The sequence below is a fragment of the Cetorhinus maximus genome, chromosome 25 (assembly GCF_964194155.1).
Source record: "Cetorhinus maximus chromosome 25, sCetMax3.hap1.1, whole genome shotgun sequence".
NCBI classification, from domain to species: domain Eukaryota; kingdom Metazoa; phylum Chordata; class Chondrichthyes; order Lamniformes; family Cetorhinidae; genus Cetorhinus; species Cetorhinus maximus.
Genome location: NC_135903.1, coordinates 36,886,760 through 36,904,677, shown reverse-complemented (window position 1 = coordinate 36,904,677; position 17,918 = coordinate 36,886,760). Strand labels below are relative to the sequence as shown.

The 17,918-nt window shown below is 42.8% G+C and overlaps 1 protein-coding gene across 2 annotated transcripts in view; it reads right to left on the bottom strand.

Moving 5' to 3' along the window:
• Positions 1–17,918, bottom strand: part of nsfa (N-ethylmaleimide-sensitive factor a) — a 311,021-nt gene that overhangs the window by 191,082 nt on the left and 102,021 nt on the right. For both annotated transcript variants that reach the window (XM_078529818.1, XM_078529817.1), the window contains exon 4: positions 14,087–14,126. In XM_078529818.1, coding sequence (XP_078385944.1) covers positions 14,087–14,126 — 40 coding nt within the window. The remainder of the gene's footprint in view (positions 1–14,086; positions 14,127–17,918) is intronic.

The window sequence follows — 17,918 nt, the reverse complement described above, 5'->3', positions numbered from 1 at the left end:
TTAACGAATGAACCTCAAGTTGGTGATAAAAGTTCCTATAAGAATCAACAGACAATTATTTCAGTGTAGCAGAACAGGAGCTCAAGTTGGTGATAAAAGTTCCTTTAAGAATCAACAGACAATTATCTCAGTGTAGCAGAACAGGAGAAGTCATCTGTCAAACATGTTATCCAGAAGCAGACTGCTGCAGGAACCAAGATGGAACAAAAATACCTAATTCAATCTTTAGCTCAAGTTGACCATAATATCAGTTAAGTTTCATTATTTAAGTAAAAATTCAAAGTCAATGTGACATGCCCATCCCTACAATGACCTTTCTGTTGAAACAAAATTATCTGGAATTTAATTATGCTAGGCTCAAATATTTAAAATAATACCAACCTATATTTGGATGCTAACAAATATTCCCTTAATGTAAAAGTTTTCCTTCAATCTACACAAGTCAAAGGATTGATGGACATTGAAATTTTTTTAAAATTACAAATATTAGAAATCTAAAAACAAAAAACAGGTAGTGCTAGAAGAATGCAGCTCAGTCAGAAAATGTAAAGATTGAAGATAAAAGTTACCGCTTTGGGTGTGGATCATCAATTAGAATTTGAGAGATGAACACATCCAGAAGTTCAGAACCTATCCACAAATGCTGACTGACCACAGCATAGTTTCAGCTTTTGTTATTTTTTTTTGGACATGAACCCATTTGCCAGAGGTACTATTGGCTCAGTATTCCTCAGCAGGAAGATGCCAAAGCGCTCAATAGCCTTAGCCCAACTTGTTGCATGGTCGCCTATAAACATGACCCTGCTCACCAGCATGGTAGCATAGTTATGCTGCTAGACTAATAATACGAGATATGTGTTCAAATCCCACCACAGCAGCTGGGGAATTTTAAGTCAGTTAATTAAATAAATCCGGAATAAAACACTATCAATAATAGTGACCACAAAATTACCCACATTGTGGCAAAAGCCTATCTTGTTCATTAATGCGCTTAAGGGAGGAAAATCTGCTGCCCTTACCCCAGCTGGCCTACATGTGACTCCAGACCCACAGCAACATGGCTGACTCTTAACTGTCCTCTGAATGGCCTAGCAAATTTACTTCAAACTACTACAAAAAACAGCAAGAATCAAATCAAATGGACCACCCAGCATCAACCGAGGTACCAGACACAAAGGCACACCACCCTACTGAACGCTATGAAGTTCTCCTCACAAATATCTGGTTGCTTGTGCCAAAATTGAGAGAGTTGTCCCACAGAGTAGTCAAGCAACAGCTTGACATAGACACAGGCACAAAAATCACACTTTCAGCCAACATCCCAGACTCCTCCATCACCATCCAGGATATACCCACCAAAGGTAGCTGCACAGTGGTAGGCAGGAGGGAGAGAGTTGGGAATCCTCAACATTGGCTACAGACTGCATGAGGTGTCATGGCATCAGGTAAAATATAGGCAAAGAAATGTCCTGATTACCATATATTGATCATCTTCAGCTGATGATTCAGTACTCCATGTTGAACACTACTTGGAGGGAGCACTGAGCGTAGCAAGGACAAAGCATGCAGTCTGGTTGGGGAACTTCAATGCCCATCACCAAGCATGACTGAATACGCCACCACTCACCAGCTGGACAGTCCAAGAGGGCATATCTATCAGTCTGGGCTCGCGGCAGGTGAGTAGAGAACCAACATCAAAGAAAAACTCACTTGGCCTCATCCAACTACCCGTTGCAGATGAATCTCTCCATTACAGTATTGGTAGAAGTGACCACCTCAAAGTCCTTGTGGAAACCAGGTTCTAGCTTTACAGTGAGGACACCCTCAATCATGTTGTGTGACACTATCACCATGGTAAATGGGCTACATTCAGAACAGATCTAGCAACTCTCAACTGGGGATCCTCAGGGCCCTCAGCAACAGAATTTATTCCACCACAATATATAACTTCATGGCCCACATTATAATTACCATCAAGCTAAGATGTGAACATAGCTAGCAAGGCCAGCATTGATGCCCAACCCTAAGTGCCCTTGAGGTGGTGGTGGTGAGCCAACTTTTTGAACCACTTCAGTCCATGTGGTGCAGGTGCACACAATGTTTGGAAGGGAGCTCCAGGTTTTTGACAGTGAAGGAACAGCAATACAGTTACAAGTCAGTCTGATGTGAGTCTTGCAGGGGAACTTGCAGGCTGTGGAGTTCCCATGCATCAGATGCCAGTAGTGCCAAGTGCAGCTGAAAATGAGATGCCAAATTGTTGAAGCTACAACACAGGACTGCGTACATTATCCAAAAACACAGCATTAGCTTTCAAATATACAATGATGACACCCTGCTCTACCTCACCATCAGCTCTCTTGACCCCTCCACTGTTGCTAAATTACTAGAATTTGTTTTTTATTCTTTGAGATTTGAGTCAATGGCAAAGCCAGCATTTGTTGTTCATCCCTAACTGCCCTTGGAGTTGGTGTTGAGTTACCTTCTTGAACCGCTGTAGTCCATGTGATGTAGGTAGACCCCCTGTGCTGTTAAGGAGGAAGTTCCAGGATTTTTACCCAGCAACGGTGAAGGCACAACGATACATTTCCAAGTCAGAATGGTGTGTTGCTTTGAGGGGGGTTTGCAGGCGGAGATGTTCCCATACATCTGCTGTCTATGTCATTCTATGTAGTAGAGGACATGGATTTCCAAGCGCTGCCATAGGAGCCTTGACAAGTTGTCACAAGACATCTTGTATATGATACATACGGCTGCCACTGTGCACCAGCGGTGGAGGGAGTGAATGTTTAAGGTGGTAGATGGGGAGCCAATCAAGCGGGCTGTTTTGCTTTGGATGGTGTCAAGCTTGAGTGTTGTCGGGAGTTCACTCATCCAGGCAAGTGACGAATAGTCCATCACACTCCTGACTTGTGCCTTGTAGATGGTGGACAGGCTTTGGGGAGTCAAGTGGTGAGTTATTTGCTGCAGAATTCTCAGCCTCTGACCTGCTCTTGATGCAATAGTATTTATATGGCTGCTCCAGTTAAGTTTCTAGCCAATGGCAACCCCCAGAATATTGATGCTTAGGAGATTAAGCGATGCTAATGCCATCGAATGTCATGGGAAGATAGTTTGATTCTCCCGTGGAGATGCTCATTGCCTGGCACTTGTGACATGAACGTTACTTACCACTTATCAACAAAACCATTAATGTTATCAGTACTGGATCAGCAGAAATTTCCTCCAATTAAATATTGGAAGGACTGAAGCCATGGTGTTTGGTCCCTACTACAAACTCCTTTCCCTAGTAACTGAGGCTGGACCAGATTGTTTGCAACCTGTGTGTAATATTTCACTCCAAGATGAGCTTCCATCTCTATGACCGCCTATTTCAGTCTCTACAACATTGCTCAACTCCACCCTACTTCTGCACATCAGCTACCAAAACCTATCCATGCCTTTATTAGTCAAGTCTAGAGTTATCTTAACCTAGTCCTGGCCGCCTCCCATGTCCTACCATCTATACTTCAAATCATCCAAAACTCTGCTGGCTATGTCCTTAATCGCCCCATTCACCCGTCACTTGTGCTCACTGCCCTACAATGGCTGCAAGTCAAGCAACATCTGGATTTTAAAATTCTCATTTCTTTTTTCAATTCCCTCCATGGCTCTACCCCTCCCCATCTTTAATCTTCCCCACCCCACAACCCTCCAAGAATCCACATTCATTATTATGGCCTCTTCAGCATCCCTAGATTTAATTGCTCCAACACCTAACCTTCAGCTGCTAAGGCTCTATGCACTGGACTTGCCTCTTGAAAACTTTCTGCATCTAACTCACTTAAGATGCTCCTTAAATCCTCTCACTTTGGCTAAGGTTTGTACTATCTATCCCAGAATTGCCTTATATGGTTTGGTGTCAAATGTTGCCTTGTAAAGCTCTTTTGAAGTGTTCTTGTATTTTTTTTTACATTGAAGGCACTTTAAAAGCTGTTGCTGCTGCAAGCTAAACAGTATGCTATAAACAGAGCTAAGCTATCTCACAGCCAACATTTCAGGTCACAACTCTGCAGTTTTCCCACATCAAGTTGTTATCGGAGGACGACAATTAAACAATGGGAGGAGGAAGCAGCTCCATGAACATCCCCATCCTCAATGTTAGGGGAGCCCAGCATAAGCACAAAAAACAAGGCTGAAGCATTTGCAACCATATTCCATCAGATGTACAGGGTGGAAGATCCATCTTGCCCTCCGCCTGAGTGTTCCATCATGACAGAAGCCAGTCTTCAGCTGATTAGATTCATTTCATGCTAAGTGCACTAGATACAGCAGAAGCTATGGGCCCTAACAACAGCTTAACAACACTACAGGGTGAAGTATTGGAAGACTTGCACCCTATAACTGGTTGCATCTTTAGCCAAGTTGTTCAAGTATAGCTACAACACTGACATCTATCCATTGAAGTGGAAAATTGCCCAACTCTGTCCTGTCCACAAAAAGTAGGACAAATCAAATCCAGCCAATTTCTGCCCCAGTCTCCCAATCAATAACAAACTGTCAAGTAGCATTTGACAATATCCCATTCACCGATGCTCAGTTTGGATTCTGCCAGAACCACACTGCTCCAGACCTCACTGCAGCCTTGAACCAAGCATGGGCAGAAGAGCTGAACTTCAGAGATGAGGTGAGATTGATTGCCCTTGACACTTAGCCAAATGTGGTGTTAAGAAACCAGAGTATAATGGAAATCAACAAGAATTAAAACCCTCCACTGGCTGGAATCATACCTAGCACAAAAGAAATATGGTTGTGGTTGTTGCAGACCAACCAACTCAGCCCCAGCCTATCGCTGCACGAGTCCCTCCGGGCATTATTGTAGATGCAATAATCTTCAGCCGCTTTATCAGTTACCTTCCTTCCATAAGGGCAGAAGTGTGGATCTTGGCTGATGATTAATGCAATATTTTATTCCATTCAGTTCCTTGTGCTCTCCCCACCATCAACACCCTGGGATCATTAATTATCAAAAACTTAACTGGATCAGCCATATAAATGCTGTGGCTACAAGAGGTCAGACGCTGGATATTCTGCAGAGTCCCCAAAGATTTACTCCTATCTACAAGGCACAAATCAGAGTATGATGGAATACTGTCCGCTTGGCCCTCCTCTTTCGACATATGTTAATTCTCCTGATCAATCTTCTCCTATGCGAATTTGTACATGGCTCTATCTATTCCCCTAAAGTCCCCTATTACTATCACACTTCTATTCTGCTCTTCTTGCCTAGAGCCATAGTGCCTTACTTTGCATTGTGGCTGTACCCGCCCCATGCAGTCTTTCTTTGTTCTCACAAGTAGCAAGTACATTACAGCTTTTGGACTGAACCTCCTTCCCAACCTCTTCTAAATCCCCACTACTCAATTCCCTAACAATCCTTCCCTCCCTTTGCTGAATCTGTGTCTTCCTCTGGAATGTGACTGCATTCTTTATAAAACTATCCAGAAATTCTTCCCTTCCCTTATGTCAGAGTTTCTCCAACTCCTCGTATCCCTCAGTGACTCTGAGTTGGAGAGATTAGAGATGGAGAGATCTCCTGCAGACATGCTTGCTCGGCACAATCTCGCCACCCACAAACTCTCATTCTGCAGTCCAGACACACAACCTGCTCTACCATTTCTTAAACTAACCGTATCAAGCCTTTTGTCTATATGACTTAATGCATCACCAGGCAGTACCTTTACCCACCTTACTCATTAACAAGCATTCTAGTTTGTTGAACAAAAAAAACACACCCAACTTATATAGATGCCTAAAGATCTGGGTTTACTGTACTCTTCTTTGCCGCTCCAGAGCCATCACATCACTAAGCTGGCACAATGATACAATTTATGTACTAGCTTGCACAATAACTGTTTTTTTCTCCAGCCGAGCATCATCCTTCTGTTTGATTCTTGCAATAGGGTATGTACTAATTGGAAGATGCCAATCAGGACCATGGAGAGCACCAATTTTATAGAGGTTGACAAGATAATCTACAATTATTCAGCATAGTACACTCTGGCTGACCAAGTGCACTGAAGTCTTCATGCACCTCAGTGCTATAGCTGTACCACTGACAGGCCACAGTGACTAAGGTGGGATGAAGAAAGAGTCGAATGCAGAAAGGCCAGAATCAAAGGATCAGGGTTCAGATGGAGCCTGGCTAAAGAAGCTTACAGATGTAGGGACAAGAGTGATCAAGAGGAGATTTAATATAATGTGCAGGTGAGCATTGGCTAAGGGTAGGACTGGGTTCAGATGCAATTTTTCTACAGATGAATATGGAATGCACTGCCCGAGAGCGTGGTGGAGGCAGATTCAATTGTGGCTTTCAAAAGAGAACTGGATCATTATCTAATAGAGGAAAGATTTGCAGGACTACAGGGAAAGACTGGGTGAATTGCTCTTGCAGACAGCCAACATACACACAATGGGCTGAATGGCTGCCACATATGCTGTAACCATTCTATGATTCTAATAGCTTGACAGTGACTGCTAAAGGCCACACAAAAATTCACCAATCTGCAGAGATCCAGAGGAACTATTCCCAACCTAGAAATTAAGAGCTCTTGGACAGAAGAAAATTGATTTTAGAAAACAAATGGGATCAGAACTTCTATTTTAATAGAATGCATGGCATTTTACAATTTTGGTTACATAACTTCAATATCTTGGCAAGAGCTCAGCCACATTAATTTGTCACAGCCTTGGTCTTTCACAAGTGGCAGAGATAATAAAAAAACTGTGCCACAATAGGTTGAATAAAGATGCTTCTCAAGTTGCAGTGAAAGTGAAAAACCAAAATTCTCCCTGATGATATTTACATTGTAACTATATAGACATATTATAAATATGGAATCAGAATCCAACATAGCTGGTGAAAGAAGTGGTTTGAGATTATCTAGAAAGGACAATTGTTAACTTCTGTTTGACAGCACAGCATAAAATCAGTGCAGCATCAAGTCAACTCTAAGGAGTGCCCAGGGAATCCATTGAACATCCTGGTCACATTTCACACCTACCTGGAATTAATTTACAGCTGCCAGTATCTAAACATTTCAAAATTAACTTCTGGGATAAACAGGTTAAATTAAATGTGGACAGGTTCCATAGACTAAGCTTGCTATTGCCACGAGTATAGGAGATTAAGGGGTGATCAAATTAACGTATCCAAGTTCTTAAATGTTTAAAGAATTCATCAGGTATATAGACAGAAATCATTTCCTCTGCTGGGAGAGTACAGAACAAGGGGTATAATCTTAAACTCAGAACTAGGCCATTCTGAGGTGATGTCAGGAAGCACCCCTCAGTGTAATGGAAATTTGAAATTCAATCACAATCATCATCCCACCACACCCTGGCCCCAACCACCACCACCCCCTTGAGCTACTGGTGCTGGGTCAATTGAAAATTTCAAAACTGAGCAATAAACTTTTGCTTGGAATAGGTATTAAGGCTTACTGAGTCAGTGCAGGTAGATAGAGTTGGGATACAGATTTAATTGAATGGTGGAATAGGCTTGAGGGGTGGAACAGCCTACTTCTGTTTCTATGTTCAAGTGTTCTGTTCATGCACAAACACACAGACAAAGAACTCTCTTCCGGTCCAACAAGGGGACAGCACTATTGGACCTGGTTCTCGGAAATTATTTGTCCCAAGTGGATCAAATATCAGTGGGGGAGCATTTAGGAGATAGTTACCACTCTATCATAAGGTTTGGGTGGCCATGGAGAAGGACAAGGAACAATCCAGACCAGGGATAATTAATTGGGGGAAAGCCAATTTCGATGGGATGAGAATGCATCTGAGTCGAATAAGTGAGAATCAAATGATGGCAGAAAAGACTGTGGCTGAATAGCGGGCCACCTTTAAAGAAAAAGTAATGCGGGCAATGGCAAGATATATTCCCTCGAAGGGGAAAGGTAGGACAAATAAATCCAGAACACCCTGGATGACAAGAAAGATAGAGGTGAAGGTGCAAAGAAAGAAGTGCGTGTATGACAGATGTCAGGTAGAAAATACAATGGGAAATCAGGCTGAATACAGAAGGGCCATAGTGGAAGTGAAAAAACCAATAAGAAAAGGAAAGGGGTTGGTAGCTAACATAAAAGGGAATCCCAAGAGTCAACCACATTGCTTGGGTCTGGAGTCACATGTAGGCCAGACCAGCTAAGGATGGCAAACTTCATGAATCAGATGGATATTTACAGCAATCGACAATGGCTTCATGGTCATCATTAGACTTTTAATTCCAGATTTTTTTAAAAATTCAAATTCCACCAGCTGCCTTAGTGGGATTTGAACCCAGATCCCCAGAGCATTACCCTGGGTCTCTGGATTACTAGCCCAGTGACAACACCTCTACACCACTGACTCCCCTGCTTCCATTCTGGTTCAACAAGTTCTGAGATGGCGGATAAGTCCAATGCGTGATCTGCAAACTCTTGCCACATGGAGCAGGTGGTGCTCGAAAGCTTGGTCAGATGGGATCATTTGGAGGTGTGCGCGCTCCCTTCGATGCCTTGACTTCACCTCTGCACAATCCTGACAAAGTGTCTTGATGTGTTTGGTGCCATCCCGGGTGAGCCTTCTCCATTTTGGTCGGTCACAAACCAGGGACTCCCATCAGTCAGCAGGATGCTCGACATCTTCAAGGATGCTTTGGTATTAGACATACAAACTACGTGTCGAACCCAGTGGACTTGTTTTTAAATGATTAGCGCCTTGACGCTAGGCATGTTGGCTTGGGAGAGCGGGTTGCTGTTGGACTGTCTTTTGCCAGTGGATTTGGAGGATCTTGCAAAAGCATCGCTGATGGTGCTTCTCCAGTGCTTTGAGATGTCCAAGTCTCCGAAACATGTAGGAGCGCAGGGAGCACTGCTGCACAGTAAACCACCATCTTAGTCTCAGGTTTGAGATACCAGTTCTGAAATACTCTTTTCCTCAGTCAGCTGAAGGCTGAGCTGACACAATGGGGGTTATGCTGAGTTTGTCGTCTATATCTGCCTTTATCGAGAGGAGGTTTCCAAGATTCGGAAAATAGTCCATTTGTCCCAGGGTCTCAACATTGATCTTAATTGATGGGGAGGAGTTATGCCATGGGAGTTAGTTGGAGGGCCTTAGCTTTCCAGGGGTTTAGTGAAACATCCACTTTCCCAAGGAGAAGGAATTGACAATGACTGCAACTCAGTTTAAGTAAACACACACAAGCATCATTGACATACTGAAGCTCTATGGCTGAGGTTGGAGTGGTTTTGGATTAAAGGAGGCATAGGTTTGAACAGTTTCCCATCTGTTCTGTAGATTATCTCCACACCGGTGGGCAATTTGCTGGAGATAAGGTGCAGCATTGCACTGAGGAAATAAAGAGTTGGTGTAATGACAGTCTTGTACGACCCCAGTTTTCACTGAAATAGGATCTGTAATTGTTCCAATGGTGAGGATCACAGCTCGCATGTCAGCAAGGAGTAGGCAGAGGATGGTGACAAATTTCTGAGGGCAGCCAAACTTGGGGAGAATACTCCATAAGTCTTTGCAGCTGACAAAGGCAAAAGCAACTGAGGGTCAAAGACTTTTGTGGGGTTGAAAAAGTCCATGTACAATGGTTGACGCCATTCCTTTTTCTTAAAGTTCCCAAGCAGTGAAGATCATGTCTGTAGTGCCTCTCCATGGGCGAAAACCACATTGCGACTCTGGAAAGAGTTCCTCAGCTACAGGGAGCAGGCAGGTAAGAAGGGCCCTTGCAATAACCTTCCCTGTGGCAGACAGCAGGGAGACACTCTGTAGTTACCACAATTGGACTGGTTTCCCTTATTGAATATAGTCACAATCAGTGTCTCAGAGATCCTCTAGCACGTGCTCTTCTTCCTAGATGAGGGATATGATCATGTGCAGCCTTGCCAAGAATGCATCTGCATTGGATTTCAGAATTTCAGCATGGCCAAAGCTATGCTGTTTTTCAACTATTGAATGGCTTTTTCAACTTCACTCCAGACCAGGGTAGCATGGAGGCCAATTCAGGTATTGATGGAGTTGAGGGTGTTCAATTTGCAGGCAGAGTCTCAGTTGAGGAGTCCCTCAAAATATTCTCTGTAGTGAGCACTGACTGCCTCCTTGTCCTTGAGTTCCCCTCCATGCTTGGCTCTCAGTGGGGAGGAGTGGGCCCTTGAGCACTTAGACCATAGATCATTTTGACAGCGCTAATGAAACTGCACATATCATTGATGTCTGAGAGTTGTTGGAACTGCTGCACTCTTTCCACCCACCATTTGTTGTTTATACCATGGGTTTTATGCTGTACCACTATCTTCAGCCACCTTTTCACTTGAGGCCTGAAGCTTCCAGTCATTGAAAGCTTTGCCTTAGGCTCTATTAAGTCCAATTAGGTCTTCGGTCGTTTTCAGCAAACCAGTCACAATGTTTCCTGGGTAGAGGCATCAAGGACCTCTTCACAGATGCTTTTTATGCTGGACTTTAGGTTGACCAGGCCCTATAGCACCTGGTGGTTGGAGGTTGAGAAATTGGCTGTGAGGGTATGACTGAGAAGGCACATTTTCTTGCAGCATTGCTTCAGTTGCCTCCGCTGCTTGGGGACACAGACTGATGGAGATGGCAGGTCGGATAAGCCAGTAATCAGTCTAGCAGTCGTCAGTACCTGTTCTGACACCTGTGCTAGCAGCAGTGTTACAACACCAAACAGGTAGTAATGGCTATAATAAATCTCACTATTAAACTCCCACACTAAAGCCAGTGTTTCTTCACATTTCCCACTGTAAAATGTTGCAGTCAATTATTTTTTTAAAATCATTTTTGCATCCAATTAAAATCAATGTTAATTATCACAATTAATTCCTTAGGATCAATTAAAGGTTAACAATGCTTTTTCTTGGCCACAAGCAAAAGGTACATCTCTGCTACACTCAGAGGTGAGGAGGGGGAGAGGGAGAAACACAAGGTAAAACACCACACCAATCTATTGGATAATGTTGAAAACCACAACTCCTGAATTCTGCTTTAAGATCGCAGGATAGGCCAGTCCAAGAATTGTAGTGCAAATTAAATGAATGCAGAGTTGTCTGAACTTTGAGGGCCATAATTCTAGAGTTCAGGGCTATGTGACCATTCAATGTCCAACTCAAGGTGGTTACCACTTTTCAAGGCTGAAAAGACCATGGCCGGGATTTTCCATGCCCGCCGGCATCGTGGAAAAGTTTCACGACATCATGAAACCAGTTTGTGATCATCCACTCCGCCCACCAAAGGTAGGCTGCGTTCCCCTTCATCAAAAGCCTCTTTGTAATACATCAGCAAATCATTATAAGGCCAACTGCCGGACTCATTCCCCCTGCTGGATCATCTGCCCACATCGGCGGGAAAACACGCTGATGTGTTTTCACAACGGCATATATAAGGCGTGCACTTGGCGGGCTGCACTTCACTCGGGACTTCAAGGTTTGTTTGCCCACCTTGCTTTGGTCAGCACCCAGTCATCAGCTCCAGGCTTCACAGACCACATCACTTTTAGGGAGGCTCACAGATCTACCTACCAGATCAGCCATATGTGGATGGCTTCTCAATGGGTGCAGGACAAGGTCTTGCTTGGGGGAGAGAGAGAAGTGGCCTCAGGTAAGAGAAGAGGCTGCAGGAACTGTACTGTGGAGGGAGGGTATCCCAGGGTGTGTGGGGGGGCACATGTTGATCTGTGCATGTGGCCTCAAGATGATGAGGGCTGAGGAGGCAGTCTCCAGAGGAGATGAGGGTGTGTGAGAGAGAGAATGGGTGGCGATGTCCCTTGAGCTGACAGTGAGCAAGATGCCAGTGAATGTGTAATTAGCTTGAGTGTGAGAGTTTAAAGTGTTGAGATGGTTGCCATACCCTGGCTGCACAAATGAGATCATTCATCTTCTATCTGCATTGGATGGCCAACCTCTTCTGTGCAGCATTGACACTGATCAGCACTGCCACCGACTACAAAGCCAGAGTGGTAATGTAGCTGCCCCTCCTGCGGCCAGAGCGAGGGTACAGGACATCAAAGCAGGCCTCCACAGCGTCCAAAAGGCACTCGAGGATTGCAGTCTTCTTGCCTTTCGGGGCCATGTCTTCTTTGCTGCTGTCCTGGGCTGGAAGCACTGAATGTGGCTGTACTTTAAACGTGGTGCCTGGCATGAGGAAGCAGCGTGGCAGGTGAATGAGAGCCTATCCACTTTGGAAACATCGCGTTTCCCAAGAATACATAAGTAATACGGTGGGTTTGGGACAATACCGCCTGAAAACCCGCCACTGTAGCTGACAAGTAAAACGTTTTACCCACCCACTACCGCACTCAGGGTGGAATCGTCCCAGATTTGCACCATGTTTCTCCAATCTCTTCTGACACCAAAGATTAACTATTGGCTCTTTTCTGAATCATCTCCAGCACTTTAAAGTCTTTGCAGCCAGAAACAGAAAAAATTCTAAAGGTATGACTATACCTTAGCACAACAAACAGTTTGAAGATATCTTTGCCTAACTTGGACTCTATTATTATGTTGTCTAAGGCAGCATTTTATGTGTTTTGTTGAAAAAGCATCAAGTCTGCCAAAAGCCCGATACCAGGGTTTCCAAAACCACTGACGGTCATGACCTCCAGTGGGATCGTGAGTCAAGATTTTGGGGTCACAAGCTCCGAGGCAGCAATGGTTGCCGTGGAGCTCAGACTGAGTGCTAACAGCTGTGAGGCCCCTTGAAATCATACCTAGGGTTTTTTCCCCAATGGAGGGCATGGCCTAACTGGCTGATCTTTGGGACCTGATTCCTGCTCCAAAAAGCCAGTGAAAGGCCAAGTGTTTTTTTAAAAAAAAAATCAGTAGTTTGAACACCAACACCCACCCACCCCCACCATTCACAGTTATGACCCAGTGCCACCGCCACAAGTGCCCCCTCCCCCACCCCACCCCCACCCTGGGCTCACAGCAATTTGCAAGCCTCAAAATGGGTCACAACGTGAAAAGGTTTTGGAAGCATTGCTTTAGACTGCTCAAATTTCATTCTTAATTATTTCAACATCAAAATATTTTATTCAATTTACCTTGTAAGCTGCCTTCTTGAATTGAACTGTGCCTCCTAATTGGCTATACTTGTGAATTTCATGTATGTAAAATATGAACTGGTCCAATCATCCCTGGGGCACTAACAGTACTTGTCTGTCCCAACCTAACCCCCATGAAAATATCTGCTGCTTCCTACCCATTTTTAAAATTCCATTCCCAGATTTTGTCCTAAATCCTCAACATATGCACATTCAGTATTAGTAATAGAACCATCAAATGCTTTTTGGAAAATCACATAGGAGGGTTTTCCACAATTCAGTTGGGATGGCAGTTCCTCCAGAAGTTGGTCAGTATGTAAAATTGTAAAAGGCTGTATATAATCCAACCTTTTCACTTGGGTCTAGAAAGGTGTCTCATTTGCCACACCACAATGCATTGTTGAATGCTTCCCTAAATGAAAGGAGAGGAACTGGGAAGGGGTCAGTAACCTCTCCAATATCTTTAGGAATATTTCTCACTTAAGTAAATCCATCTGCAATAAAAGAAACTGACATCTCACTCAGTCTTGGTGCAGATATTTATATCTTAAACATATGCTTAGGCAGAACAAATTATGCATTTACTAAACCTCAATGACAAGTTCGTCCAGCCATGACTTATTTTCCTCAAATATCACTACCAGTCACGTCCTGTTAGCAACACTACTTACTTCTTTTGAAGAAGAGGCCTCTGAGCCCTCTTCTTCCCACTAGCCATGTCTACATTTCATCCACTTGCTTTGAAACTAATCCTTAGGATCTTTTTCTTGGAAGATATCTCATGATAATTATTGTGTATTTCAATAACGTACAGCATTGAGTTAATGTTGCATTTGATGTGACAATATTCTGTGCATGTCTATTACATTAGCTTTTATAAGTACATACAAACACATCATGCTTTGCAAACTGTGCTCACTATGTTAGATATAAATGTAAATTGTTTATATTTCTGCTTCACAATTGGAAAATGTGTTAATTAAGCAATAAAAGGAAACATACCTTCCACTTCTTGACCTATGGAGAGCCCCACCCATTTTCTCTGCAAGAAAAATATAACCGGTTAATGTAACAGCATTGCTTCAATAAATTACCTTTAATAGAAAAAGTAAAGGATTATTTTTAACACAGTTTTTAAAAAATAAGACATCCAGAATAGGCAGAAATCATGCTTTTAACTAAAAATTAGTCTTCTGTCTTGGAAAATTGCTTATACAAAGACAAAAGATTAAACATTTTGTCTCTTATGACACACATACTTCCTTTGAAAAATGCAGCTAGTGCTCAAACACTGTTCCAACAATCACAATAGTCCTTTCCTTGGCTGCATGGCCTTCATATTTGGTGAAAGATGTGTACAATGACAATTCTAAGAACAGTGAAACATTCACAAGACTCAAAGAGCAGGCTATAGCAATGTTACATAATAAGCTGAAGAATGGTTCCTATACCACAGTACATCATTCACCCCAATATATCACCCCCACCACCCTGAATTTTCCCTATTTCAGGCAGTCAGTTGTGCAGAACTACAATGAAAATAGTTTGCATATTTAAATACTTCAAAATGTGTTGGATCCCATTGGTCTTTTCCAAGATTACAAAGTCACCCCAAAGCCACTACTGCTGAGTCATGAAGAGAGTTAGCAAAGATGGGCAATGGCAGTGTACTTGACACTCGAGCCAAATGGAGGCATAATTTAAGAGTACAGTGCACTTACCATGCCAGAGATGTGCAAAACCTGGAAATCATTTTGTGCATTACTGGGGTGACCAAAATTGTTTGATGGCTGAAGAGTGACAAATGTACTATTTTCTCTCTGCATTCAGTCACTGCACTTGCCTACGTAACAGTCAATGCACTTTGAAGGTGATTCACAGGTGGCAAAGTGCTTAGAGAAGGGGTGCCATGAGGACATAACAGGATATATACAAATGTAAGCTCTTAATCATAAGAAATAGAAGGAGGCGGCCATTCGGCCTGTCGAGCCTGCTCCACTATTCACTAAGTTCATGGCTGATTTGATTGTGGCCTTAACTCCACTTTTCTGCCTGCCCGCCATATCCCTCAACTCTCCTGTTGTCTCTTAAAAGAAGCAAGGCAAGGGGTGTTCCGTTTCTTTAGGGTCACTTAAAACGTATTCTCTAGTTGTAGCTAGAAAATGCATGTGGCAACCTGCGTGGAGCACAATCAGTAAAAGGGGGCTTTGCACAAAGAATGTGGGCTCTTGATCCTACGCCATGAGGCCAGAGGTGATACTATTGAACAGGGGTAACATCATTAAAGTGGGTGACAGTGAATATGGAAGGTTCCTGAAAGTTCACGTCTGGTGCTATGATTAGGTAATTGAGGTTGTCTTATTCAGCACTGTGATACAGCAATGACCTGAACTTGAAAAGCATGCAACAAATGCAGTGCTTCAATACGGAAGTTAACAAAGCCAGCACTGTCATTTGGTTGATATCTCAGGAATGGGATACCACAGTGAAGACACTATGGGTTGCCTTCCTAAGTGGAATGGCACCACTATACTCACTTGCATAGATAGTCAGGTTGCAAAAGTGCGGAAAAAATAGTTCATTGCGTTATCATGAAATTTATTGTACACGGTAGGGTTTTCAGAAATGAAGTATCTCTCTCAAACAATATATTTTGTATTAGTATCTTTAAATGTTCAAAAAATTCTTTTATATAAACATTCGCAACCAGAATATTCCAAAATACTTCAAAAAACTTCACACAGTACTCTTAAAGCATAGTCACTGTTGTAAGGAAATGCAAAATTTGTGCACAACAAACCTCCACAAACTGCAATGAGATTAATGGCCAGGTAATCCCTTTTCAAAAAACACTGTTAATTGAGAGATAGGTATTAGACAGGAGAACTCCCTTGCTCTCCTTCAAATCACACAACGAGCTCTTTTACGTCTGGAGGGGGCAGGCGAAACCAACTTCTGTTTCCCATCTCAAAGACTGTACGGTACCTCTGGCAGTGTTGCACTCAACACTGAAGAGTCAGGCTAGATTGTGCTCAAAATGGTGCTTTGTCCCACAATCTTGAACTCAGTGCTGGGCACTCCATCACTCCGCCAATGCTGACAGCATTTTTTAAACTACCAGTCTCAAACATTTAAAGTCAAATTGTTGAATAAGCCACCAAAAGTTATAAATCCTGCACTTCATAAAATAGTGATGGTAATTAATTTGGCACATTGTGCGCTTCTAGAGCATCGTGACAAGATAGAAAAGTAATTTAGTACAAAACTGAAAAGATGGATCAATGTAATACTTCTGTTCTTGCATTTTTCTACAATGCTGCCAAGTCTTCCCACAGCATATATTGACATACATCCAGATTATAAATTAGCCCAAGGATCTATCTGAACAGGCAGATTGAACAGTTTGCTTGATTAACAGCATTAAATTGAAGAGTAAGTATAAAAAGGCCGGTATAACTGGGAATTTTAGAATTCTGAGCATCAGTCCCTGTTAACTATTTCAATGGTAAAGAAAGCTTGAAACTAAGAATCCAGATCAGAAAGTCCAATGCTCAATATTTAGGCTGTGTTGATGAAGCTCATTCTGGCTGGATGGCAGCAAGGTTTACAACAATTGACCTTAGCATCCCTGGATTAGAGAAAAATAAATTAGGCTTTCCACTCGTGACTGCTATCTTGCCTGCTTTGCTGGACAGGATCACGTACAGGATCAGCTGGGTTCTGATGGCCTTTCCCTCAAACCCAAAGTGCCAATACATCTCAGTTCCCAGGCTCTCACATGATGATCAGCTGAGTGGGGTCAAGATGAACAAATGGTACAACAATACCTTCAAGGGATCCAAAAAAAGGACTGCAGCGCTTGGGAATGGTCCCATGCATCAGATCATCTGCTTGTGTTCTCCATCATTGAAACAGCCCAATTTCTCAATTTCCAAAGCCTGCATACTGCATTTGTCCAATGCTTTATTATCTATTTTAAACATTCCTATCTAAAGAAAGGTTTAGAGAAAAGCAGCCCTCCACCTCACTTGATGACAATCTTTCAGAATAGCAATCCAGCCATATTCCCATAAAAGCATCTACCTGTCGAACTAGTTCAACATCCTGCCCCCAAACCAACTCTACCAAGCCTCTTTTGCACCTACACACTAGTCCCTCTGCAAGGGCACTTCCTGTCCTCCACAACCCTAAAACTGTACCCCTTCGTCACGTTGCCTTGATGTACCTTAAGGTGTTGCTCCAAATTTAATTTGTCAATCCAATTATTTGACATATTCATTTAAAAACTTGTACAACCCTAGAAAATCCTCAGAATTGTCTTGAAGAACTGGTAGCTCAATCTTGTTAAATAAATCCCCAACAGCTCATACATTCAACATCAGGAGGCAGCCATTGAGGCCTCTATTTAAATGTTAGAAATTTTATACAAACAAGATCCATGAAGGTTTGATCATTATAGTTAGGCCTCTCCTATACCCGTGTTTAAGAAAGGGCTTAAGAAAATGAATGCACCCTACCATGGACAGAGGCACTGGATATGGGCCTGCAACGTGTTTTTCTTGGTTTGACCCCTACCATGGATAGAAAGGCACTGCATATGGACCTGTAATGCATGTTTCCTGATTTGAGGGCTTGATCATGAAATTTTGAGTAGCAATTCAGTCAGTTATCAGCTAAAGATTATACTTGAATATGCTGTGCCAACAGCAACAAATTGATCAGGAAAGCAAGTTATTGAATTCATTGCATATGTAAATTTGTGATGGGGTCAATGTTTAATCTGCTGATGTAATCTAACCTGGCTGGAGCTCACAGGAAACTCAAACAACACAAG